This window comes from Rattus rattus, chromosome 1 (genome assembly GCF_011064425.1).
Source record: "Rattus rattus isolate New Zealand chromosome 1, Rrattus_CSIRO_v1, whole genome shotgun sequence".
NCBI lineage: Eukaryota > Metazoa > Chordata > Mammalia > Rodentia > Muridae > Rattus > Rattus rattus.
The window spans coordinates 214,015,866-214,043,724 of NC_046154.1; the positions used below are offsets into that span (position 1 = coordinate 214,015,866).

The 27,859-nt window shown below is 37.9% G+C and overlaps 1 protein-coding gene across 1 annotated transcript in view; it reads left to right on the forward strand.

Moving 5' to 3' along the window:
* LOC116910927 (zinc finger protein ZFPM2-like) overlaps positions 1-27,859 on the forward strand; it is a 284,539-nt gene that overhangs the window by 105,557 nt on the left and 151,123 nt on the right. Inside the window, exon 3 of the mRNA XM_032914678.1 lies at positions 14,735-14,836. Within this exon, the coding sequence (XP_032770569.1) occupies positions 14,735-14,836 (102 nt within the window). The remainder of the gene's footprint in view (positions 1-14,734; positions 14,837-27,859) is intronic.

The window sequence follows — 27,859 nt, forward strand, 5'->3', positions numbered from 1 at the left end:
TTTCAACAAAGTGAGAAATGATTGACTTTACCCATTATATGACATGGCTTGCACTGTAATATTTATAGGAGTTGTATATGATAGCATATCCTAGGAGTTTGGTTGGTTTGGTTTGGTTTTTGCATCTGACAGTCTCCGTGCATTTTCTTCCTATGAAATGAGTACTGGAATGGCACATGTGCAATCCTCTGACATTATTTTGCAAAATAAATTTGAATTTGGTAAGACATGATCAACATTCATCTGTTAGAATTTCTGATATCTTTCTTTTTGTCCAGCTAAACACATAAATAAGGCTTGGGAGGTGTTTGCTCCTTTTCAATGACTCCTTATTTTAAGTAAGCAATATGTTTGTAACAGCAGGAATGGAAATTACTCTGAAGACCATTTTATTATACTTTAGAAAAATTGTTCATTGCTTTAAAATGTAAGGTTTTTTTGAAAGATCAAGAAGCTTTTCCAACTAGGGAGATTTATTTAGATCTGTTGTTTGTTCTGAATGTTAAGAGTAATATGAAGAAGAATAATCTATCTAATCATCTCCTGATATTTTACTTATATATTATTGATTGGCTTTTCCTGTTTTAATCTAGATAGCGAAGTAGTTAATCATTAAATTTAGCTGAATAATATAAAAGAGAACTTCTTATTTGTAAGCCTGTTTTAATTGCTTTCTTGGTGATGTTTTGGGCTGTATGAAGATTCAGTGTTTCTTAAGAAAGCGTTTTTAATCAAACTGCAGTTATGTTTAAAGTCTGTTTATCTCAGTGTTATTTGCTTTCATTTGTATTTGTGTAGCACCCTCAAGTTTGTCTAGTATTCATATCTATTAACACTATTTATTTTTCTATTTCAAAAATTCATAAGTATGAAGAGCTTTGGTAACTCTCACCTGGGTAGCCAATTTACTTTAACCATATGAGTTAAGTTGGTTCAAACCCTGCATGTTAACTGTTGATTGCATTTAGGGTTTAAGAGAAAATGTTCACACTGCAGGGAACATTCCTTGGAAATAGCAGTGTCTCCTCCACTTTTATATCTTTTAGCATCCCGAGTGAGCGATTTCCAGAGTTTCCTGGTTCTGCCCTACCATTTAGTAAATTTAAATCAAATAGGTTTTCAAAGCTCTTAATCTTCTCACATAAAGATTTGCATTTTCTTGTTAGTATGTAAAATTCTATCAGTGTTTGTGTTATCATTTGAGAAGCAACAGGCAGCGTTAGGCATTTGCCCATCCGTTTCCTGATGGGAGAATCTTTATCTCTGGTAGCCCTAAACATAGAAAGTGTAGAGGGAAATGTAGAAAGCCGCGATATGATGAATTTAATTATAGTAATAAAGTCGGTCACTTTTTTGTTGTTTTTCAAAGGTCAAATAAAAAATGGCTAGATGCAGGGTACCAACGGATGCTTGCTGATGACTGCAGATTGCTGCCTCAGCACTTTTCCCTTTGAGATCACACAGATCAGTCTTGAGACTGTGCACCAATTATAGTAATTATAATAATGGTAATAACAACCTCCGTTTTCTGTTTGTCCTTAGAAGCCAGGAAGTTTGTTGCCTATATGTCATTTTGAAATCAGCTCACTGTCAAGCAGGGTAGATGTCATTCTCAGTTTAACTTCCATAGGTTTGTTACCTTGGTCAAAGCACAAAAACTACTAGAGGTTAACACCACATTAAAATGAGGACAAGGAAGATGTATTATTAAATCATTCGTTTAGAAGGAACTGGAAACCTCTGAAGAAGTCTAAACCTTACTATCACAAGATATTTTAAAATGGGCTTTCTAAGAAACCAATAAAACAACTATATATCCACCAGTAAGAAAAAAAATGTGTCTTACAAAAACCAAAAATTAACAAGGATTAAGTAAATGAATGAGAAATGTACGTAAACATTTCCTATCATTTAGTGTCTCTTTGAAAGCTTAGTGAATCATAAACAGTATTTCAGTACCCAGGGAGGGTGTATCAATGATGCATGCACTATATCGAAAGTCCTGGTGACCAATCGTTATGTCACCTCATACGGTAACATGGAATAGGCCACAGTTTCTCACTGTCTTTGCCTTGTCCTCTTGTTGAAGACAACTCAAAGAAACAGAGACACCACAGCAGAGTGTGTGTACTTGGGCTGTAGCCAGTAATAAATGACTAAGGTGTTTTCAAGTCCATCCTAACTGTTTAGATAGGAATTTCAGCCGCATGGAAATGTTTGCAGATTGAACTCTTTTTTAAAACAGTCTGACCTTAACACAAAATAAACCTAAGTAAAAAGCAGGGAAAGGAAGGAAGGAAGAGAGGAAGGGGGCATTGTTTGCAGGCAGAGCTCCGGGCACTGTGAAAACTTTTCACTCTTCTGAAGGAAATGCAGCGCAGCAGATGGCGAGAGAGGAAGCGAGATAAACACAGGAACTGGAAAGGCAAGCAGTCCATTCTAACAGGTTCTGTATCGAAAATCTGGAGGGGTAGGAAGATTAGACAAGGAACTCTTCAGAAACCTGACAGCGGCTGTATCTTACCAAGTCTTATGCACATAGCCGAGATGGAAGGAAGAAACGCACACACTGTAGCCTGTGATTATACATTTCTGACAGTGAGAAGGGAAGATCTTTCTAAGGATTAAAGGCATCGATTTATCAAGGGAGAAATCACCAGCTGAGTCACACAAGACCATCCTCCATCCCTCCAAGGGTTTGACATCGAAATTTGATGCTACTTCTATTGTTGCACTGGAATTAGCATATGACTCTCTACCTGGGGGTCTTGCACGAACTTTTAGGCTTTTATCTATGCAAATTACACTCCAAGCTAGCTAACACTGAAATATTACCTGATTTTGATGTGTGAGAATTGTTGTATGTAGATGGTCTTCATGTTATATTTTAGAGTCAGAAAGAGAGGTATGTAAAGAATATTTTCATCTCCTAGAATGCTTAACTAAAACAAAGGAATGCACACAATGTGTGGGCACGGTGAGAAGCCTGGGTTAATGATGGGATGACCTTCAGCCTGCATCTGTCTGCTTTAGGCTTTATTGTGCATTCCTGTGCTCTGTCCTGGAAGCTGGCAACTGTGGATAAAACCAGTTTATAGTCACTATTTTTTCTTTTTATTCATTCTTCTCTTGTGAAATACAGCCCAATGGCAATCTCTCATCTGTTCTAGCCTGTACCTCCCGTCTCCTTCATTTCAACTCCTCTTCTGTCTCTCCTTAGGAAAGAACAGATCCCCAGGACTGTGGCATAACAAGATGCAATCAAACCAGGCACAAATCCTCATATCAAGGCTGGACGAGGCGACACAGTAGTAGGGGAAAGGGTCCCAAGAGTAGGTAAAAGAGTCTGAGTCACCCCTCCTTCCACTGTTAGGAGCCCCACAATAAACTCCATATATCACAACATGTATTTAGAGGACCCATGTGGTCTCTGTGAGCTGCTATGAGCTCTGCTTAATTGATTCTGTGGGCAGTGTTCTCTTCATGTCCTCAACCCCTCTATCTCCAACAATTCTTCCTCCCCTCAAGGTACAGCACAGTATTGTGAGGAATCATGTCATTAATTTTTTTTTTAGCCAGTACTCTCTTGTTCTACTGTAGGCTTCAGTGCCATTCATCTTCAGGTTTGCAGCCATCCAGGCAGTGTGGACTACGGGCTCCCTCTTCTGTTGTAGGCCTCAATACAATGTCATCGCTTGGCCACTCCAAAAGTTCTGAGCCACTGTTGCAGAACAGATTATGGATTGATGTTTTTTTTGGCTGAGTTGGTGTCCCAGTCCCATCACTAGACACTCTGCTTGGCTGCAGAAGATGGCAGTTCAGGCTCTGCATCTTCTATTACTAGAAGTCCTCAGTGGAGTCCTGCTCATAGGCTTCAGGAAGTTTCCACTGCACTAGGTTCCACAGCAGCCCCTCAAAGCACCTCATTCAAGTCATTTCTCCCTGTATAGTCATTCTTAGGAAGATACGATAACTCTGTATAAATAAGACAAAAAAATAGTTTACACTTAGAAAGAATGTTTTCTCAACAGTAAAATTATTTGTGTTGAGGCATTTAAGGTGAGGCATTTAATATCAGGTCACTAATGAAAATATATTTTGAAAATTATGTATTATGCATGTTGTATTCATATTTCACACGACCAAACAGATAGTGCATGCACTCACTCTCCTTTGTGGTTAATTTTGCAATTGTTTAATTAGTTTTATATGAAATAATAAACCCAGAACAGTCCAAAATAGTGCTAAACAAATCTGAAATTCAAATGATTTAAATAAATGTGGATGGTTGCTTCAGAATTCCTGGGCTGGTTGGACAACGTTGCCCAAATTCCTGAACACTCTGGGCAGAACAGCAAATTTAATCAGAAAGGGGGTTCTGGCCCCCCCTTAGTGGTCCAGGGCCTGTCTGGCCCCCACTTAGTGGTCCAGGGCCTGTCTGCCCCCCTTAGTGGTCCACGGCCTGTCTGGCCCCCACTTAGTGGTCCAGGGCCTGTCTGCCCCCCTTAGTGGTCCACGGCCTGTCTGGCCCCCACTTAGTGGTCCAGGGCCTGTCTGGCCCCCACTTAGTGGTCCACGGCCTGTCTGGCCCCCACTTAGTGGTCCACGGCCTGTCTGGACCCCCACTTAGTGGTCCAGGGCCTGTCTGCCCCCCTTACTGGTCCAGGGCCTGTCTGGCCCCCACTTAGTGGTCCAGGGCCTGTCTGCCCCCCTTAGTGGTCCACAGCCTGTCTGGCCCCCACTTAGTGGTCCAGGGCCTGTCTGGCCCCCACTTAGTGGTCCACGGCCTGTCTGGCCCCCACTTAGTGGTCCAGGGCCTGTCTGGCCCCCACTTAGTGGTCCTCGGCCTGTGTCCTCTGAGTGTTGCAGAGCATTAGCGCCAGAACCCAAGCTTCAGCTTCAGTTGTCCCAAGCCTCTATGTTGATTTATGCTCTTCTTAGTGAGTGGCAGCTACATCGTCAGCTCTCACAGGTCCAAATCAACCATGGTCAGTAGAAGTAAATTCACAGCAGTCTACAGTGCTCAAGAATGTTAAGTTTGGCTCTAGGTTTCAATAAAATTCTTCAAATGTATATTTAGAGTCAAAACCTAAATCTATCAAATTTGAATAAACTCTCAGAGTCCAAAGAATCTAGGGAGAGTTAGAAAACACCCAACTTTTAAAGTACTGCGGGGAGGAGAGAGTTCCCCCACGTTTCTGAATATCTGGAAGATGTTGTGGGTACTGTCTGTGTTTTCCTGGTGTTATCAGCAGCAGCCAAGGTTCTCCTTCTGGCACTGAGGCAGAAGGGGATGTGGGAGGACTCAGCGTTAATGAAGCCCGAAAGGTCCTTGGGATAACATGTTTCAGACAATCTCTTGAGTTGAAAGCTAGATGTGAATCTGAGAGAACATAAATCTGATCTGACCTGGGATTTTTTTTTTTCAGAAATATTTTTCACCCAAAGATATACAAACTTCATTAGGCCCAGTTTTACTGTAAGAATAGTCGATTGGAAGCAGTCACACAATGACTCAGTTTATATTCCAAGATCCAGACTGAGTTTTATAAGTGGTTGTTAATAAGACATTAGGGGATTTTTATTCATTTGGTGACTGCATGTCCAGATCTACTTCTTATTGCTGAGAGCTTATGGAAAATGTGTAGTTTGTATTCAATTTGCTTGATTTTTGGAAAAAAAAAAATGAGTGACTCAAAACACAGTGTTAGCACCAGACAGATAACTCGGGAGGTAAGAATGCTTGCCTTCACACTAGACCACTTGGGTTAGATCTCTGGAACGCACATGATTAGAAGAAGAAAACTAACACCTACAAGTTGCTCTCTGATCTCAGCATACATGCTGTGGTACACACACACACACACACACACACACACACACACACACACACACACACACACACACACACACAGCATGCACACACATGCATTAAATATATGTAAAACAAGCCAGCACAGTGGTAGTCAATATACAGAATTCAGACCTCCAGAACTGATAGATTTTTTTTTTTAAATCGAATGCCTGTTGTCTCAGTCATTGAGACACACTGTGGATACAAAAGGTAAGGGAGCAGACATTGCTAGCATGGTGCTAAAAGGTAGTCTGGCCTAGTGAGGAAGTTAGAGGAGCTGTCTTTAAGAATGTGACACTGGAGCTGGAATCAAATGCTGTGTAGGCATAAGTAGGTAAGAAAGAACTGACTTCCAGGCTTAGAGAAGAGGATGGGGTGGCGAGAGCCTGGTATGTGTACAGAGAGGAGTGGAGACTGTTTTTATCATGGACACCAGAGAAAAAGATGTGGGTCAGAAGTCTCACGAAGTACAATGAATGCTGACAAGCATAAGGAGCAGAAGATGAACAGAGAGAGATAGGAGAGGGAAATACATAACTGGAAATTTGAAAGATAGAGCAGTAGGTACAGACACATGCTGCCAACCTGAAGCCCCAAGCATGATCTCCAGAGCCCACATAGGGAAAGGAGAGAACCAACTCTTCCCAGTTGACCTCCACAGGTACACTGTCATGTGCACATGCCCACACAGGGGTGCACACTGATCCTCACAATCTTCATGGTAGAAAGAAAGAGCCACACCTCTAATTTGTTCTTTGATATCTACTGTACATTGTCATATTCATGTGTCAACACACATGTACATACATGCCCATACACAAAACAAAAAATAAGAAAAAAAATCCCAGAAAATAAAATTTAAATGTTAACCTTAGTTTAGAGAAAAGATACTTAAAAAACAAAACAAACAAACAAACAAAAAAACAAAACAGGGAGACAGCTTACTGGTTAAAAGCACTGACTGCTCTTTCAGAGGTCCTGAGTTTAATTCCCAGCAACTACATGGTGGCTCACAACCATCGGGATTTGATGCCCTCTTCTGGTGTGTCTGAAGACAGCAACAGTGTATAACAGTATATAACAGTATATATATACCCATACACACACACATACACACACACACACACACACACACACACACGCACACACACACACATATATATACTTTAAAAAATACCAACAGGAACAAACTAGGCTTTTTGGCATAGATAAATGATATCCCTTACAGTTTAAAAAAGTCACTTACTATATTTTTGTGTCCATGTAAATATACTCACATGCACATGTATGTTAGTGTTTGTGCTTCTTCATATGTATCTGCAAGATGGTAACTCTTTCCTCAGACCACGAATATGGACCTTGGGAGACGCAGGCCTTGCTATGTCTCTGTGTGCTGTTATCTGAGCTCCAGGACACAGGACCGTCCAGCAAGCACCCTTCACGGCTGCCTACATTTTCAGCCCAAACTCTTGGGGATGATTATTGTCTGTTTTGTTGTTGTTGCTTTGGTAAGCCCTATTTTTTAATCTCTAGAAGTAGCCTTTGATTATGGTGCTAGAATTAATTGTTTGCAAAGGGCATTCAGATAGGGGCCTTCATCTTTTGTAGTTGTGATCTCTGTAAATACACATTACCTACTAGTTCTATTGAAAAGTGTGGCTTGGTGAAGTGTCTGCCTTTGTGAGTATAGTGTTCTGATGGAAGACTGGGCTGATGAGGCATGCTTGGTCATCATATCCTTTAAGATATCCAAATAGTGCTGGCCCTGAGCGTGGACAGAGTAAAGAATGAGGCTCTCTGGAGAGGGGCGTTCAAACACCATCACTTTCTCAAATCAGTACTGCCCATTATTCTTGTAGATTGGGTGGCTTGTTGGAGAGACAGTTTCAAACATAAAGTCTGTTTTCATTGTATTCTTGGTGGTGGCAATGGTAACTTTCTGAAGAGTGTGGTAAGCTTGAAACTTGAGGACCACAAACTCAAACACAAACCCTGAAAGGCAAACTCCACATGTTCTCTAGTGTTTGTGAGTCTTCAATGAACAGGCTAATACAGTTGCAAGCAGACATCCTGTCTTTAGACCTCAACAGCACTGTCTCTTTGAACAAGAAATGTCTCCTTTATAGAGAATCTCTGAAAAGAGTGATGCTAGTTGCCATAGGGATTTTGTTTTGGTGGTGAGAGGGGGAAAGACAATATAAAGTATTTAAGCATAAACTTTGAAATAAATTTATTGGAGAAACAGTTTAAATTCTCAGGGTTGGAGAGATGACTTGGTGGTTATCACACTGACTGGGGTTACAGAAAGTACAAATTCAGTTCCCAACACCCTTGGCTGGCTCACAACCCTCTGTGGTGCACATACACGCATATAGGTGAAATAATCATACAGGTAAAGTAAGTTAGTCTTGAAGTATTAAGTAAATCCTTCCCCCTATACCTGGCTATTTATCTAATCCTCTCTGGTGCTTAGTCAGGGAAGTAATGAGGAATGCAGATTATTGAGTGATGTTCTGTTGGTACAATGGTTTATTTTTCTCTCATTTGGAAATTTCCCTTAATGCTTGAAATCCTTAGTAAACTTGAACTTTTAGAGAAATCCTTTCACCTGAGAGATAACCCTGATGGCTGAAGTAATGGCCCATTACTCTGTAGCAGTGGTTGTTCTACAGCAGTGGTTCTCAACCATCCTAACGCTGTAATCCTTTAACACAGTCCTCATGGTGTGGTCATCCCCAATCCCAAAGTATTTTCATTTCTACTTCGTAACTGTAATTCTCTACTGTTATGAATCATAATGTAAGTATGTGTTTTCTGAGTGGTCTTAGGTGACTCCTGTGAAAGGGTCATTCCACCCCCAGAAGGATCATTACCATCGTGTTGAGATCACATCTCTAGAAGGACTACAAATCACTCTTCTTAAATCATCAAAAAGTTAATTTGCATTAATATTTTAATATCACCTTATCAGCTATAATAAGATATCTAGTGCTATAGTACCCATACCCTGGCTATAGACATTTAGGCTTTTTTCTTAAAATAATATATTTACCCCTAGAGTGTTGTTATGGATAATTTCAGGATTTTCTCATTATATTTTTTGCTTAATTGTTTTATATTCTGGAGTCTGAAAATGATTCTCAAGATAATATGGACAACCCAAGTAAAGGGGTAAGGGAGTGACTTGCATATTTGAAAAGACTTGTATATTGTTTGTAACCGTCTTGGACATAGCAAGACACTGTATTTCATACAACGCAGGGGATCCAACGGGAACCTGAGGCAGGTGCCGTGATGGCTACCACACATGTAGTAGACTATTATTTTCAAATAGCTTACATTTACGTTTAGAGTTTCCCTTCATTATTAATATAAGTGAGGTATTGTTCGTCTCATTTATTTTGGTTCTCTATGCATCTGTACAACTGTAGCTTGGCAATAAAGTCTTACTATTACCTGAATTTTTTCTTGAATAATCTGGAACTAAAAAAAGCATTCACTTCCCCCTAAACCATGTCACTGTCAGGCAACGCGAGTGCAAACTCAGTGTTAAACTTCAATGTCCTCGTCCTTCAGTGTGAGCCTCAGCTTTCTGTTTTTGACTCCTCCAGTCCTTTAACCAAAGCTATCTTGTCTGATGATAAAACCATAAGTGTATGAAGCGCACACATTTTTCATCTCTTTTATGACCTTATCTTTCATGAGCGGCTTCTGTGAAGGTAGCCTAACTATTGGGAGCACCTGGAAAACAGACGCGATATCTCTTCTCTGATAAGCAGTTGTGAACAAGAAGGTAGATCTGTCACTTCTGAACTGCTCATTGTTAAAAAGTACTTTGATGTTTTAGCTGATTGCAAAATACATTATAGGGATGACTAACCGCTCCAGTAACACTTCTAGTCAAGAAAGTTCAATAGTTATTTTGTACAGGAATTTCTATAAGAGGTTAATATTGACAGGAACTACATGGATTAAAAGAGCAGGGTTGAGGGAGGCTGTCTGCTTACACGACCGCTTTCAAACACCGCTGCTGTTTTGTGCTGAGAAAGTGACTGTCTCAGGACTTGGCAAATCTTTAATTCCAACAGCAGTGTTTAACTTTGAGTGAAAAGGTGTTTGTTTGCATTTTCGAAATTATTTTTGCTTGGCTAAGAAAGCCACTGCCTTAACCACCTCATCAACAATACCGAATACAGTATTTCAAGGCACTGTGTCCTGCGTTTCAAAGACTATATTTTAGTGCATTTTCCCGACTCATTTATGTTGTGCATTATATTGCTCAATAACACCTTCAATTTTCCCCCATAGGGCTCACATTGATTTTGAAAACTAGACTAAGAAAAATGGAAGGGCTCTCAACGCACTTATATCTTTTAAAAGAGCAACAAAGGCATTTAATCTTGCAGAAGAAAACCTTTAACTCCACAGTCATAATTTCAGAAATATTACAGATTTTGTTACTGCTTGACATTTATTCAGTTTTTTTCTTTTACGACTCATTCGTTTCAGTTCTCACATTAAGTGTGTTTGTGCTTTGCTGAAAATATGCTGAACTGTCTATTCATAGGTATGTGAATAAAGAATTCAGAGAGTAAATTAGAGGGTGCCACGTGTGAGCCCAGCTCGCCACTCTCCACTCACATCCTTTTCTCTCTGCCCTTCTCCTTTTCTTATTGCTAAAGCTTTTGGAGCAGTGTATTAGCAAACTTGTCATTATTATCTTGGCTAGTAATTATTCATGACATTTGTCCTAAGCCACTCCATAGCGCCGATTTTAAACACAAGAGAATCAAAATGGACTGAGCAGAAGGCAGCCAATGAGGTGCGCTCCATTCAAATCAAGAAGAAGCTGGAGTTGGTTTAATATCAAAATAAAGTTCTATTTATAAATTTTCTATGAGAATAAAATACTGAGGCAAGAAGCAAGTGTCTATTATTAGTGAAAAATGGTGTTTCTTAAGAATACTTCAGAGATTTCATATTTGATTAAATTATTTTTAATCATTTCATTTTTCATTAGTAAAAAGATTAAAAATGAATTAGGTAAAAACATTACCATAAAAATGAGAACTAGTTTCCTGAGATAAAGTTAGAAGATGAAAGGTCCAAAAGTTGAAAAATGTGACATATTTTAGTTATTAAATAGAAATAATGTGCTGAAAGCAATTAATTAGCAAATGTAATGATATTGCAGTAGGTTATGGCAAAAAAGAATGAGACAAAAATCTAATTTCCCAACTGGTCAGTGAGCAATGGTTATTGATCAAGCATCTATGTAGTTGATTTTATTAAGTGCTAGGTAAAATAGGAAACCTTTAAAGGTAGTGATTAAAAAGATTAAGTCCATTAAACCTTTCATCTTAGTGTATAAGCATAATGAAGAAACGGGACTTAATGGGAAAAAGAGAAAGGGGCTCTTCGACCATATCTTGCAAGCTTTGTGGCTTACCATGTAGATGATGTCTGCCGTGTCCTTTGTCACTGCTCTTTGGTGGTAGGGATTCGACCCAGGGCCCCATCTGTGCTAAGCACAGACTCTACTTCCGGGCTACAACCCAAGATTGTATTCTTACATGTCGAAGTGTGCTCTTTTGAGTCAGCGAATCAGGGAATCAAATCTTGTGTGTGATGCTTTTTGTCTCTGGGAATCCTCACACATCTCTATCTCTTGGTCTATTTTTCTGAGGGATCAGGATATTAATGTCTGACCGAGCTGATAAGACAGTGTTAATAAAACTTGTTGAAATGTACACAGTGAGGAGCAGGGCTCTCAATGTGGCAGCCCTGTTGAGGTTCAGTATAGAACTTGACCTTATGATAAGATTGCACCTTACTCGTGTTTATGATTTCAACATTTGGCTCATAGAAGACATGGAAATCAATATAAAATAAATGGTGAACCATTTTATTTCCTACATTCATATGCATTATCTCAAACAGGACTCATAACCGTTTTCTTGGTTCATTATTCCTTATTTTAGAAGACACAAGTAAATGATTAAGATTAAATCTCTGATATTTTAATCTATTACATCATCTCAGATTTACTTTTTGTAATTAGATATGTAGTATACTTATCTGGTTTCTTAAATGGGATACAAAATGGAATGTTTTTAATTGTGTGTAATTAGCTATTTTTACAATGACTCTCTAAATATTCTGATATTTACTTGCTCAAATATCCTGTGCAATATAATGAAACAAATCAATTCACTCACAAAACAAAGTTATTAATATTCAACACTGCTCCAAATGTGGGGGCACACTAAATGGAAGAATTACAGTTTTGATTTGGCAGTTAAGTGACATTTAATGAAAGCAGTTGGCTACTTGAAATTATAAACTCTCTTTAGCCTTAATCAGTTCCATTAAAATGTTTTTATTTTGAGCAGTTTAATAACATTTATAACAAATACCTGATGACATTTTCTGTCATCCTCACATTTCTTGACACTGCTGAAATGATCAGGGATAAGTTTGTCTTGTGCTGAATAAGTAAATTGCTTCTTTCACCAAGTGTTCTAGTTTAGTCTTTGTCAATGTTAAGCTTGCACCCCGCCTCCCAATATTACGGTATTTCTCGTTCTTTGGCATGCTTTGAGAAGATGGCTTTGATTTTCAGTCTGAAACTTGTACTATTCATGGATTTAAGGACACCAACTCCACAGAACTTCAATGTCAGATGAGACAATGACCCAAATGTTAGCGGGTTTATTTGTTGTTTTTCCCAGGGAGACTTCTGTGGACCTACTTGTTTTAGTTGTCATGTCCACATGTTTCTGCAACACTGTGGACTGCTCCTGTACCTCGTCATAATGGGTACAAGTCTCTGTCCATCTGACTCTGATTTGCACTACTTTAGAAATCATGTGTAGGAGCCCCCCTTTTATAGTCTCTGTGGCCAACACGATGTCAGCAATGTCTAAGTGATTCAGCCCTTGTAAGGTCAAGAAACCATCAAGGCACTTACAACCAATCTTCTTTCCCAAGAGGCACTGAAATGGGTGCTGATGCAGGGGCATGGGAGCTGTAGGGAAATTGATCAGGAGCTAATACTGATGTCTCCAAGCCATGGGAGATCATCGAGGAAAAGGGGATTTTAGCAGGATAAGCACCTGGCCGGTCTCTCCTTCTACCCTCTGTCCTCTAATCTGTTATTGTTGCTGCCACTAACTGCTTACAGCCAGAAATCAAGAGTGGCCAGATGGTCCAAAGTACAGGGGGAAAGAGGAAAGTTGAGTCCAGCAAGAAGGGTCAAGTGGAAAAGAACCAACTCATGAAAGCTTCTAAGAGTCTCTATCCTAGCCAACAGGATTCTCATTATACCAGCAGCCTGATTACGTATGGCATTAGTTTCAACATTTATTCCTATTCAGGCAATCATACTGGAAATTGAATAAAAGGAGTGGCCAGGGTCTGATCTATCCAGGCAGGTGGTGTGAACCTCCTGGTTTCTAAACTGTGTCTCTTTTGTCTATACTGGAGTAACTTGGAGGTGGCTTGAAGGGGAGGGGGCAGGCAGGCAGGCAGGCAGGCTGAGAGCCAGGTTAGTTCAAAGCTATCAGTATTTGTAGGTCATCAAGTCTACTTGTATATGTAGACTGGAAATCAACCTTCGCAGGTCCTGAGAATTGAGAGTGGAATATGCATGCCCCTTTGATCTCCAGAGGACAATCGCTGGTGTGTTTATGGTCCTACATGCAACTCGGAAGTGGAGCACGGAAGACTGGAACACTGCTTTTGTTATTGAGCTTCTGTACCTTTCTTCTGTCACTTTAACTTGGTCTCACACCTCCATTGGTGGATGTACTCTTGTCGATGGCTTCAATAGTTTCAGTAAGGAATTCACTTTCTGCATATACTCTACTCAATCTGCCATAGTTCCTTAACCACAGGAGATGTTCACTGGGTAGTGCTTGGAGAGAATGAATAACATCCTCTCTCTGATTATGCTGAAAGCCACACAGCTTTCCAGGGTTCTGCAGACCCGAGGTCTATGGTGTGTTTTAATGCTGTGCCTTATTCCTTATGGTTCACAAAATCCAATATGTCTCTGTTACAATGAACTCAAAAAGCTTTACTGCATTTTTAAAAATTGTTATTGGTTGCTTTGTTTATTTAGATTTCAAATGTTACCCCCTTTCCTGGCTTCCCCTCCGAACCCTTCCATTCCACTTCTCTCCCCCTGCCTCCACAAGGGTGCTCCCCACCCACCCACCCACTCACTCCCATCCCACTGCCCTATCATTCTCCTACCCCGGGCATCAAGTCTTCACAGGACCAAGGGCCTCCCCTCCCAGTGATGCCAGATGAGGCGTCCTCTGCTGCATATGCAGTTGGAGCCATGGGTCCCTCCAGGTGTACTCTTTGGTTGGTGGTTTAGTCCCTGGGAGCTCTGGGGTAGAGGGGGTCTGGTTGGTTGATATTTTGTTCTTCCCTATGAGGTTGCAAACCCCTTCAGTTCCTTCAGTCCTTCCAACTTCTCCATTGGGGTTCAAGTGATCAATCCAATGGTTGGCTGCAAGCATCCTCGTCTGTACAGGTAAGGCTCTGACAGGGCCTCTCAGGAGACATCTGTAGTATTCAGAAAAACTAGAGATTTCCATCTGATTTTCTTTTACATATAATAATAACTTCAAATAAGATATATGCTAATATTCTTTATTGCTTATTGTACATATCCTTATTTATTGACAAATGTTGGTAGTTTTTTATCTTTAAGCTATGAGAGATATCAAAATAATTAGTCATTGACATTTTTGCCAATGAACTAGACAGTATTGAATATGTGATAAAAATTAGAAAAGGACATTACCTTCACAATATCTCAGTGGCAGAGGGATTTGGTCAAACTCTCCTTTCTGTATTGGTATATTCCAGGTGATGACGAAGGAATCCAGGAGCCAGCCGAATCAGATGGGGACAGCCACTCAGACAAACCGGGGCAGCCTGGAGTAGAGACAGACGACTGGGATGGACCAGGTAGGACCGAGAATAGAGCACTCAACCCACTTTCACGTTTATCCAGACTTCACACTTTTTCCTTTAAATTTTACATATAAGGGAGAGGTAAAAAGAAACATAAAATATGGATAGCTTGTAAAGCTTTAAACAGTTATTCAATTCAGATTTAAAATCATACATGTGCTGTGTGTGTGCGTGTGTGGGTGTTTGTGTGTCTGTGTCTGTCTGTCTGTGTGTGCACGCGCGATGGTCATATGGGAGTTTGGGTAAACATTATTGTTTAAATAAAACCTTAAGAAGCAACTTGTCACCTCAGCTTGAAGTCTCTATCTTTTCTTCTTTCATTCTTAAAGTTCATTTTTTTCAATTTGCTTGCTCTTTCAACGCAGAATCTTTAAGCTACATCCACATTCACATCGCACTCAGTAAGATCACAAATCAGTCAGTAACAATGGCACTTCAAGGGACTGTCACTTCAGTTTAGTTTTGTTGTTAGTCACAGGTGGAACCTCAACGTCTATTGAGTCACCGAGTTACAATTAATAGATTTCCCCCCTTTGATTCAATGTTCCGGCATCATTTTCACCTGTATGAATAAAATTAAATTTACATGAAATGTGCCTTATCATTGTTAATTTCAGGAAAAAACCCAACATTAATAAAAGTCATGTGAATGTATATTGTTTATAATAACATTGGAAGAAATAACCTTATTGTTACTGCTAAGCAAGTCACAACTCATGATATGCGTATAAAAGGAGACCATCACGTTTTAACTTTTTAGGATATAAACGAGTTTCGAAGCAGTTTCAGCCTTAATTTCCAAAGCAGTAACATTTTTCATTAAGGAAGATCGCTATATTTCAATCACATTTTCACCCTTGCATGACTTTGCAAATTGCTCTCTGCTGTGCATGGGGAAGACAGGAAATCCAGTGGTAATTTTCTGAAACCATCAGCTGGAAAATATAATGCAAACAAAAATGAAGATACAGTATATCTGATTATTATGATGTCATTCTAATGGTATTCACGATATATTCAAATGTTTGTATTCCACACAATATAGCATAATGCTATGCAAGAGTCTGGACCCAATTGCATTATATTTTAACATGTCATAGAACCACATTTTAGGAGACTATAAGAAAATACTGTCTAGTGTTTGTATTTTATTGCACATTCACTATGATTTCTCAATGTGGAGATATTTCCTTGATTAGAACAATTTGAAACTATTTTTTAAAATATTATTTTTTCTATGAGGCTTTTGTACAACTTGAAAGTATGCATAATCTTTTATGTTTTCTAGTAATGGAATTACACATTTGTGTTTAGAAGGTGTTTTGTTTCTATAGTTAATCTGGATCGGCCTTTAGGTGTTTCTATTTGAAAAATGACATGTTCAGTCACACTTTTGTTTGGGGCAAATTTGTGGATTTCAACTTTCCTCTCTGTGTCCAGGGCTCCTGTCCTTTCAGGTCACGTGAGATAACAAGAGAACATTATGCCTGAAACTACTGAGCATGTGCAGTGTAGCTAATGCTAGCTTTTGCAGAAAGATTGAATTATTAACACAATAAATAAGCAAATAAATAAATAATTGGAAGTGTTGAGTGAAGATGAATCTTGACATTCAAGTGAGTTGTTTAATTAACTAACACGTTTATTTTTACTTTGTGGATTGGGCATAGATATTTCTGTGTTCTAGACTATATAGAGATATGTGAAAACTTTCAAGAAAAATATATGTCTCTTGTATGCTTATAAGTACTGTTTCCATATAGTCAAATGTGAATAAGACATTTTTCTTCATAGCTACTTCTGGTAGGGGAAGGATATATTGCATTGAAACCCCTTGAAACAATAAGGTTAACTTATAACAACAGAATCTCATTATCTGGTAGCATGCTTATTAAATTTAATGAACCAGGATATTCTGTGGAAGAAAAGAAGACATTTTGTACTTTTTTGTTACTTAAATATCAATTGTTTCAAGATTCGTAATGACTTTTTGTTTACTGAAATGCATTGGAACTTTATACCTGTAGCAAAAAGAAGTTTCTGGCTTTTTGTGATAGTTCCAAACTCAGAGGCAAAGTACTTCCGGACTCCAAACTAAGTCCACAGTCAAAAGTCAGGACTTACTGACTTTGTTTGTTTGTATGTTTTTTCTTCCGTCTTTTCTTCCTTTTGCCTTGTCACTTTCTACCTGGGGGATTTGTGCTTAATTTATTTTAGGGGCCTAAATATTCATTTGTAAAGCATAGGAGACATTAACAAGTTCTACAAAACCACACCAGGTCATACTCATGAGATGCTAATGACTTCTGTGTTATAGCTTTGCATCTGTTAGGTCTCAAGAAGTTTGTAAAGGCTCCATAGAGCATCTCAGTCCCTGAAGGAAAAAGTTCAGTTGGACTAAACATTTATATATTAATGACATTTTTCTCTAAAAGTAGAACAGAATCAAAGGATGTGGAACTTATCAGGATTTATCTTATTTTTAAGGAGTTTGATTGGAGATGACTGTACAACCTTCCTCGATGGCTTAGTTCAATCATGGGTCAAGCTCATCTCAAAGATTCTATTTTTATCAAATGCAAATTCTTCCAAGGAAGAAAGTTATCCTTTGTTTGTCTCTCAGTGAAAAGGTACATTCAGAAATCATGACTATTCACACCTTGGCTAACTTCTAAATGGAGCCTAAACAATCAAAGGAAATATTGTTGCAAGTAGCTAAGATGTGGAATTCTTCAGTGTTTAAATGTTTGTAACTCTTATGTAAGCAACATGAATCATTTAAGTTTGGGAAGCCAGAAGTATGCTTTCAGAAAGGCCAAAATAAAAGTCATTAGCTCATCGTTTCGGCATTTCATATGTCTAATTTTCAAGTTTGTTGTTTTCTTTGTTTTTTAACGACATTCTCCTGACACTCCTGCTGGAATGTATGGTGTAGTGCTTGCCTCTCACTTTTCTTCCAGAATCCATCTGTATTGATTTTACATTGTTTGTCTTCTTTCAAAGAAAGGGATCTTCTTCATCAGTCTACGAGTGGTGTATTTTGTCTGAGTCTCAAGTCCTTCATTTTACTTTCTTAAACATTTAATCCTCCGAAGGACGCTTATTGTGCATTGATGGCCAACTCTAGCAAGGAGTGTAAAGATGCTACCTGACACTGCCTGCATGCTCTTCTCATGACACCACCTCCCCTTGAATTGACCAAAGACTTGTCACTCAAAGCGGTAATTAAGGCTCCTTCAATCCTTCAAAGTAGAGCATAGTCTATGCCACAGAACTATGCGTTTACACAATCCAGGGTCAGACGGATCTAAGATAATGGTGATATTTATGGCCTCATGATGTTGGCATGTGAAACAGACAGTCCTCCGTTTCTTTATTTCTGAAATAGGTTTAATGATAAGTGCTTAGCAATGTTTTTAGGAAGATGAACTTTGAAAGAGATAACCTGCACCGGGAGTTCAACACCACGCTTGGGAGAGTTAAGTGCTGGCAACCTTCTTGTGCCTGCATGTAGACCCCTGAAAATATTTTAAACATGGTCCTCTCAGACCATGGTTGAAATATTGATCTTCTTTTGGAAAATACTGCTTATATTTCTGTCTTCCTCATAAGAGTGTGTTCAGAGCTTCTCTCCAAGGCCAATCTGCAGTATTGATTCATGTATTGGATTTAGGAACTCTGTAGCAAGGTTCAATGAAATTCTTCTAAATCCACTGTCACCTCTATGACAGGAGTACTGTGAAAATCACATGTTACTCAAATCAATGCAGGACACCAGCATACTGGATTACATTCTTACTATTAGGCTTCTTTTCATACTTGCAAATAGTGAATAATTGGTTTCACTTTTATATGATTTGGTGAATATTATCATAATTTGTATCTAAATGCATGTTTTCAAATAATGTGTATTCATGTACACATGTACAGATAAAACTTTTGAGGAAACCACTATTTGACACAACCTTTTTGTAAATAGATCTTGATATTTATGTATTAAAGCTTTTATCACCCAGTCCTGAATTGACAAGTCAATAAATGGGAAAAAAATACTTTTAAAATATATTCTAAAACATAAAAGCTCTCTGCTGTTCACTGCAGGTAAGTTGTTTTGAGGTAATGTCATGAACCGTGTAACAAAGCCAATTTTTCTGTGGTTTTCTCGGGTGGCCTTGCTACAAGCAAGCGTATGACTCCAAGCAGGATACTACTACTCCATGGATTATGCTTATAAATCAGGCTAATAATGACTACCTCATTAATGAGATTTTACATGTTAAGCATGGAGCTTAATGTTTCAGAAGCGCACACAAAGTCACTCTCAATATTGTTTTTACTATCATTTTGGCAATTGTGCCTTGGTAGCTATTACAAAATGTTCCCCATAGAATTCTTCATTAAACATTAATGCAATGAACTAATTTTGCTAAATGACCTTGTTCTGAAGCAAAACATCATAAGATTATGTTTATTCTGCTTTAGTCTACCTGACTTAAAACGTAATCCAGATAGAGATTTTTTTTTAGTATAAATACATCGTCAAAAATAATTGCATACGATAAAACCAAATGCATGTACTTGTTGCGCACAGACTAAGTATTGTCTAGGAAATTCTCAGGAAGTTACTTCTTAGGTTGCTGTTCAATACTTTGAATGTTTAAAGCTGATTAGGCGCTTTGTGCCTTGTGTATTAAATGAACCTGGCAAGATGGAAGATGTTTTGCATAAGGTGGAATGGTAGCTACAAGACCACTGGGAGACAGAAGCACACACTTAATGATATAGCCCCCCACCCCACACACACCCCGCCTCTTTTGGAGTCCAAAGAAGGGCTTGAAGATTACAGTTCTGATTTCGTTTTCTTTTTGATTGGGAAAATGTGGTAGATATAAGATCTGGGAAATGCCATTTGAAGTAAATTAACAGACACCTATGAAACATAGTTAACCATAGATATAGTCTGACAGTAAGAAGAATATTGTGCGAGGCGGAGGAAATGGTAGGACGACTCTGTGTTACGCTGACAGTGAATTGGTATTATCTCTGCTATCAGATAATGCAGTTATCATTAATTTTCACATTTGCATTTCAATCTTTGGAAGGAAATGACTCTTGCCGGATGAAGATAAGAACGCTGTTCCACTATAATGAACCATCATTTTATCCCAAGGCTTTGTGTCCATATGAAAATGAGGCAAGGAGAGAGAGAGAGAGAGAGAGAGAGAGAGAGAGAGAGAGAGAGAGAGAGAGAGAGAGAGAGAGAGAGAGAGAGAGAGAGTATAGGGGGTCTTAGAAAAATATTGTTACAACATGTCAAAAATGTCTGCAGACTTTTGAGTCTTCTGTGAAACAAGAGGGGGTAAAAATAAATCTTCTGTAGTGTAGTTAAGTGGATGTATCGGATTAAGGATGAAAGTCTGACTCCTTGGCACACAATGCCACAGGAGCATGATGTGAAAGTTCTCTTGATCTTTTCTGCTCACTCCAGCTTGCACTCTCGCACAGAATTAGGACATGCATAAATTTAAAATAAAAGGGTAAAGATCGGTTGCATTGTGGTTTGTAAAGACACTTTAACAAACTATTATGGAGTACAGAGGCACAGCGTTTGCCATCATAGTTTGGTACCACAGCTGTGTGAGGATGTAAACTAAGAATATTTAGCTAATGGATTATTTTAGAGTTGGCTAGCGCCTAATTTGTTTAATAAGTTTAATTGAGAAATTCAAATTAAAAGATGAAGAATTCTAATTTAGTTTTCTTTAGGCATTTTTTTGTTTGTTTTTTTCTGCAAGAACCTTTTTCTAAAATGCACCTCTAGAAAACAAATACAGTCTTAAGTTTCATAACTACGTGATAACAAATTCCTTATTGGCATTTTTGCTTGTTTGTTTTGTGGGTTTTTTTTTGTATTTTTTATACTCTGTCATCATTGATGCGTTCCTATTTTACTTTTGTAGTAGAATTACCTAACTGACCTTTAATTCTTACCCACATCTAAAATTTATCCAGTCATGCTCTTGTTAGTTAAGTTCTGACTCCCCACTCCAACACTCAAAAGTGTAGTGACCTTTAGGAAGAGATTCTTGAGCAGATGGATACTTGATGAAGTTTGGGTCATAGTGGGGTAAGAGAATTAATCTAATCTATGTCCTTTTAAGAGGTAGAAGTATAGACACGGATGGGAAGAGGCAACAGACAGGCAGAGAGATACACAATCAGACACCCAGACACATATACACACATGCATACACACAACACACACATACACAAATATGCAGCATATGATAAAGATGCTCTTTTATGAGATAGTTAATGCCAGGAATGTGCACCAAGAAAAGCTAAAGGGAACTTATGGGATGTAACTTTTAGTGAAAACTAGTCCTACTAGTACCCTGTTTGTAAACATCTGTCTTTTAAAACTGCGAGAAGCTACATTGTTGTATTTAAGATAAAGGGTTTGGGGACTTTGATATGGTTGCCCTAACCATGCACATCCCAAGTGTAGGGCATAACATAGAGGGGCACATAAATAGAATGGAGTCCTGTAAGAAGTCACTAAGAAGCTCAGCAGGGCTGCTTGCTGAAAAGAAAAGTTAACTAAATGTTAGTTAAACGACCGCAGCGTCTTCAAACTAGATACATCCTTTTTATCAACGAAAGAGAGAAAGAAAGAGAGAAAGAAAGAAAGAAAGAGAGAGAGAGAGAGAGAGAGAGAGAGAGAAAGAAAGAAAGAAAGAAAGAAAGAAAGAAAGAAAGAAAGAAAGAAAGAAAGAAAGAAAAAAGAAAAAGCAAGCCTTTGAGAAATAAACATCATTAAAATATAGGTGAACTGAAACATGAAGGTCTTGAAGGACTGAGGGAGAAACCCTAAAGGTTCTGAACCAAACCCTAGGTCTAGCCTTGTTGGTACTTTCACAGCCCGAGTTCATTCTAACGAAGCCAGAAGTATCTGAATGTAGTTTACACAGGTGAAATGCCAGTCCATGAGAAATCTCAGCAGAAGTGTCTTCAAGGAGACAAAATGCAGAAATCAGAGGAGTTCCTTTTTTAAGAAGGGAATGATGCCTGAGTTCCACCGTGGAGAACTGTCAGAGTTGAGACTATAATTTTCGTGGCATGTAAATATTTGTGATTTTTCACTATGAGAATAAGATAGTTTTAAGCCGAAGACAAAAAGTGAGTACACACAGTCAACAAGAGTAAACAACTGTTATAATACTGTGTATTTTTGGTGAATACTTGGACTTCTTTAAAAATATCTAAATCACTGGTAAAATCATTCATTATTTATTTTTGTCTAAAGATTTCCTGAATGTCAGAATTTAGAATTGTGTCTCATATATATTCATAAATTATTATATTCGATTTAACATAAGAATTTGTTTCTATATTACATATTTTAAGTGAATTGTTAATTATTTTTATAAATTATTTTAGAGCAGATTTTTATTTTTATTTTTATTTCTTGCCCCTGCTGTGGCTTTGGCTACATTTCTTTTATTCTAAATTTTATAATTTCCACCATAATTTCACAATAACTGGTTTGCCACCATATGGGTTTTCTGAAATTACAAATTTCATTGTAATTAATAAAAATGTGGTGATATTGTGTTATAAAATAATGAGGTAGATTCTTGAGATGGATTAGAAGTGTATGTTCTATCATATAAGCAGATAACCACTGCATTATCTTTTATATTTTCTGCTGTCCTTTTAAAAAGACAAGAGCACTTTGGATCTTGGTGATTATATGTTTATAATAAGGCTCCAACCTTGTTCTAAGGGTGACACCTGGACTCATTGCTAATTTAATCACGAATAAAATTGACATATATGGAACAGGATAATTTTTCTACCCCCACACCTTGTAGACCTACACTAATCCATTAGTTTAGTTAGCTCTTAAAGAAGAACTCTGCACGAGACTCCAGATAAAAGGTAATAGACTTAAAACACCGACCCCAAAGGGTAAGATGGAATTGATGGATGAAGTACAAGGTTATGGGTACAGTGGCAGAGGAGTATACAGGGTAATATGGTACTAGGAAGGAAATAAGGTCTTTCAGTACCAACAAATACCAGTGTCTGTGAAGATGCTAATGGAGCAGTTTTCCTGAAGGGAGGATGGAAAAGGACAGCTGGTGCTGATAGAAAAATGTGACCCCAGTGAGATTACACATGCAACAGTGACCCCTTCATGTGGTCTCTCTCACAAGCAGTGATAGATACACTTGTGTAGGGCTACTTGAATAGTCATTGATAAATAAATTTTAAAAGTGAAATAGAATTCCAGCTTGTGTGCTAAACATGCTCTATTCAGCCTGTGTGGATACTCCTGACAGATCTGTCCATAAAGGGGCTAATTACCTCATATTCCTACAACTGTATTTATGAATGAGGACTCTGAAGGAGAAGGGAAGACATAGGGGTAAGCCGCACAGGGAGTCTATATGTAGTCATGAGGATGCTTGTTGAAATGCTATCCTATTTGCAAACTAAAATAAGCAGAATGGTTCGGTAAAAGTCAAAAAAAGGAATCATGATGAAATCTAATGTAACTTGCGGTATTACCTAGAAATCACATTGAAAAGCAGGGCCTCTGGTTCTAGGTTGGTGATGCGTGACATTTGAAAGTGAAGCTGGTTCTTGGGATCCCTTGGAGACTCTAAAAAGAGCAAACAGAGTTCAATGAGGAGAGTTTGAACTTCTTGAAGTTTTGGGCAATATTCCTACAGATTTAATTTTTAGATGGATTTAAATATAAAATACTGCATGCTCTTGATTCCAGGATGTTAATGTAGTGTCACATATAGGAAAACAACTTAAAGACTGTAATGACCTTTAAGGGCAAGTTGATATAGGAATAATGCATGAGCAACTAAAGATTATTTTTTCTCTTGATGCTAGCACAGAGGCGAATACTTACATCAACTAACTCCCTATGTATGAAGTCACAAACTTTCCTATTTGGATGAAATTTTAATGAATTATTTTGTTTGTTCTTCCTTGTTGATTTTTTCATGGTATTCAACATCAGTACTCTTGTGAACACAGTATGTAGTAGGAAACAAATACAACAAAAGAAATGAATTCTAGTAAGGGTGGATGCATGCCATTTTCTTCAGTGGGCTGTAGCCACATAATAAAAAGATGAGTGCTTGACACTGATAACATCAATTTGTAGAACATGGTTTGTAATAAACTGTCCATTGTTTGGCTGTGTGGTATTTTGGGTTTATTTTTATTTCAAAACAATTAAGAGAAAAATATAGCAAGCTAGGAAATAGAAAGGAAGCATATTCTGTCTTCATAGTATTTTTCTTCCTGTGACCTCTCCTCATTTTTTTTCCCTTTAAGTTAGAGGTTACTCTAGAATATTACCATATCCTTCATTCCAGATGTGTTATATTACATTGTAAATTGATGGAAATTGATGGAGAGAGAGAGAGAGAGAGAGAGAGAGAGAGAGAAAGAACTGAGCCTGTGAACAATAATTACAGTGATGTGATTAAAGCAACAGCTACTTAATAGGATAATAAATGAAATATTTTTGAAAAATCATAGCCCACCATTTCTAATACTGCAATGGAATAAAACAAATCTTCTTAAAACTGTTTTCTTATTATAGAAGTCATTTAAGTGGCCCATATATTAGAAAAGTATAAGACAGTAACATGGGTCATACACAAGGCTTTGGGAACCCTTTGTCTTGTGGGTATCAGAGATGTTCAGAAGGGCAGGATAAGGGCATATCTGCATATGTAGATGTGACTGTGCTTTCTTTTCCCCAAATAAAACAAAAGAAATGCCCTTCATGATATATGAAAAAATGGAACATATTTATTTTATAAAGAGGTTTTTTCATTTGACCAATAGAGAAACAAATAGTTTTAATCATTTCAGATTATGAAATGTAATGATTTTTATCTACATCTTTGTTTAAATTTAAAATAAATGTCTTTTCCATAGCAGCTACTTACATTCCCATAAATTATATGTAATGCAGGAAAAAGCATATTGATAGTGTTATATATTTTTGAAAAGTCCAAATTATTCACTATATCATACTATAATTATAATCATGCGGCAAAATTAATTTTCCACAAAACAGGATTTTTTCTGAAAGTATTAGAAAATTATTTTAGGACCTCATAAAGCTTTATCTTAACATTCATTATTAACTCATAATTAACATAGTGAATACTAGCATATTTCATAAATAAAGTACAGGAGGTTAGTTAGCAAAACAATGAAATGGCAAAGATAGATGGGTTGTTCAATATTTCAATACTGTGAAATAAATAGAATTACAATAACTGTTATAAGAGTGTATGAAATCTTTCAACTTAATTTCAATGTTCTTGAAATTAGAAACACTTTTAGTTCTTTTGGGGGATTTTGTATTATTATTCCAGATGTGTTAAATAATTGGGCTTCCTGACAGTTATTTTTTTCATATCCTGAATCATTCAAATAAAAGTCTGATAAAGGTAAAAATAGTAAATCATAGTTCTGAGAACATTTTTCCCAATGTGTTATTCTCCTGAAATATTTGATCAAAACCAATGTCTAGAATCAATGTTGATACTCTAAAGCCTTGCTTCCCAACAGGTTTGCTTTTCTGGTAAGTTTTTGGCCTTCCATTGCCCATCTCTGGCTGTGGTGCTTCCTGTGGATGGAGAGACTTCTGCGTGCAGGGTATCTCCTAGGTATGAATGAGGTAACACTGAGGAGATGCCTGGTGTCTTTGCCTTTGTCTTATCTAGGGTTGTATGATAAAGGAAAACGTTTAACCACGGCTGCCTTACAGGTTCAGTGGTAGAAAACATGGTGGGATGGAGGCAAACATGGGGGTGGAGAGGTAGCTGAGGTTTCTACATCCAGATCAGCAGGCAGCAGGAAAACAGAGACGCTAGCCTGACTTGAGAGTCTGAAACCTCAAAGTTTACCCTCTGTGACACACTCCCTCCAGCATGGCCATCTCTACTGTAACAATAGTGCCAGTCCCTGGTCACCAAGAATCAAACACATGAGACTATGGGGGACATTTCTGTTCAAACCAATACACTCACTCAGTCAGTTCTTATGATATTGTTCTTGCCTTGACCACTGAGGATCAGACCTAGGATCATCTACTCGCCAAAGGTCATATAGCCTATAGATGTGAACTTTTGTAATTATACTAAAATTACACAGTTTGCCTAGGTCTCAGGATCTCTGATATTCAAAAAGAATAGAGTAAGAGAGACTTATTGGCATATGAGTGTGTGCTTGTGTGTAAGTGTGTGTGTGCATGTGGATATGTACATATGTGTGACTGCGTATGGATGTGTGTATGACTATGTGTACGTGTGTGTGCACATGTGTATGTATTTATTCTATCTTAGTGTCTTGCTGTGATAAAATATTCTGACAAAAGAAAGTCAGGGGAGAAATTGCTCAGTTTAAGTCCCAGGTTGAAGTACAGTCACTCATGGAAGGCAAGTGTAGGATTTTGAGGCAGCTGGCCACATCCCATCTACAACCAGAAAACAAAAAAAATTATTAATGCTAATAATTATTTTATTATTCTATTTTGTCTTGGATCCTTTCCCAGTAAAGGGTTAAAGTAGGTTTTCCCATGCCAGTGAACCCATTCAAAATAATCTCTCCTAAACATGCATGCCTGCAGTCTACATAATCCCTCATAGATGTACCTGGTGGCAAGCCTCCTGGCTATTTCCAGACTGAAATTATTAAATTAACCACAACAACTTTTTTCTTCCTTATTTGTCTTTATTTATTAATTTCTGAGAGAGAGAAAGTCTCTTGTCCTCAAACTTACCAGGTAGCCCAGGTTGGCCTTGAACTCACAACAATCTTCTTGCCTCAGCCTTCTGAGTACTGGGACTACAGGTGTAATCCTCCACTCACAGTTTATACCCTTTAGAGTGAAAACTTTACTGGGTTTTATTAATCTAGCATATTTCTCAAGTTTTTGAATCAGTGCTGTTATCCACTTTGTGATTTCTCCTCCTTGCTACTCCATTTCCTGTCTCTAAGATTTGAGGCTTGGCTGTTCAGGGAATTTTCTATAATTAAGTGGGTAACACAATCACTTTGCCTAGCAGCTTTCTCTCCTCTGAATGGGGGAGCTACGTACCATCTCTGGAGGGTTGTGTGAGAAAGTGACTTCCTGAGCAAATTCCATGCCCAAGATGGCAGCATAAATAATAAGAATGATCATCACTTTTATTCTTACCTGCAGATATTTTTCTGTCCAACTTTATCTCCAATCTTCATCTTCCCCATTCGATTTCCTTAAGCATTGAGTGACCGAGAAGTAATGAGTGCACTTACATCTGTTTTGTTCTGAAAATTAGAGTCATAACTTTCTTGATTAGATTAAGACAGATTTTACGCCAGCATTTCAGATGAGTTTCTGGAACTATAATACTTTAGTTGGAAAATAATTCAGTAATTTTCTGTTTATGTTTAGACATATTCCACAATGGAATTGTGATGACATAGTAGGATGAAATACAAAATGAGATAAAAATCACTGGAGTAGATAAGAGAAAATATGACAGAATATAGCAGAAGCAAAAGCTATTGGGTTATATGGGCAGCTAGAGTAGAGTCTTCGATCATTGTTCAAAATTTACTAAAAAAAAACCAAACCATCTTTCCAGAGATGATTTTGGATTTTTTAAAGTTTTTTAATATGATGGGTAAATGTGTTTTAAAAATTATAATAGATGCTTCAAAGAAAAAGGAGGCACGTTAAACTTTTTCTGTAACAATAGTAGTGATGTTGCTGTAAAGAAGATTTTAAAGGAAAAGCTGGCTTAATTCCAGGGAGAAAGGTCATCCCTTTCTATGTCAGCAAGCTAACTAGCAAATGAAATTTTGTTTGGCTTCCCACTTGGTGTGACTGAGAAACACCTATGTGGCTGACAAGTTGCATCTTTGTATGTCCTTGAGAAGATTTCCAGGGACAATATGATCAAAAGATTGCTGACCCAATTAGAGCTT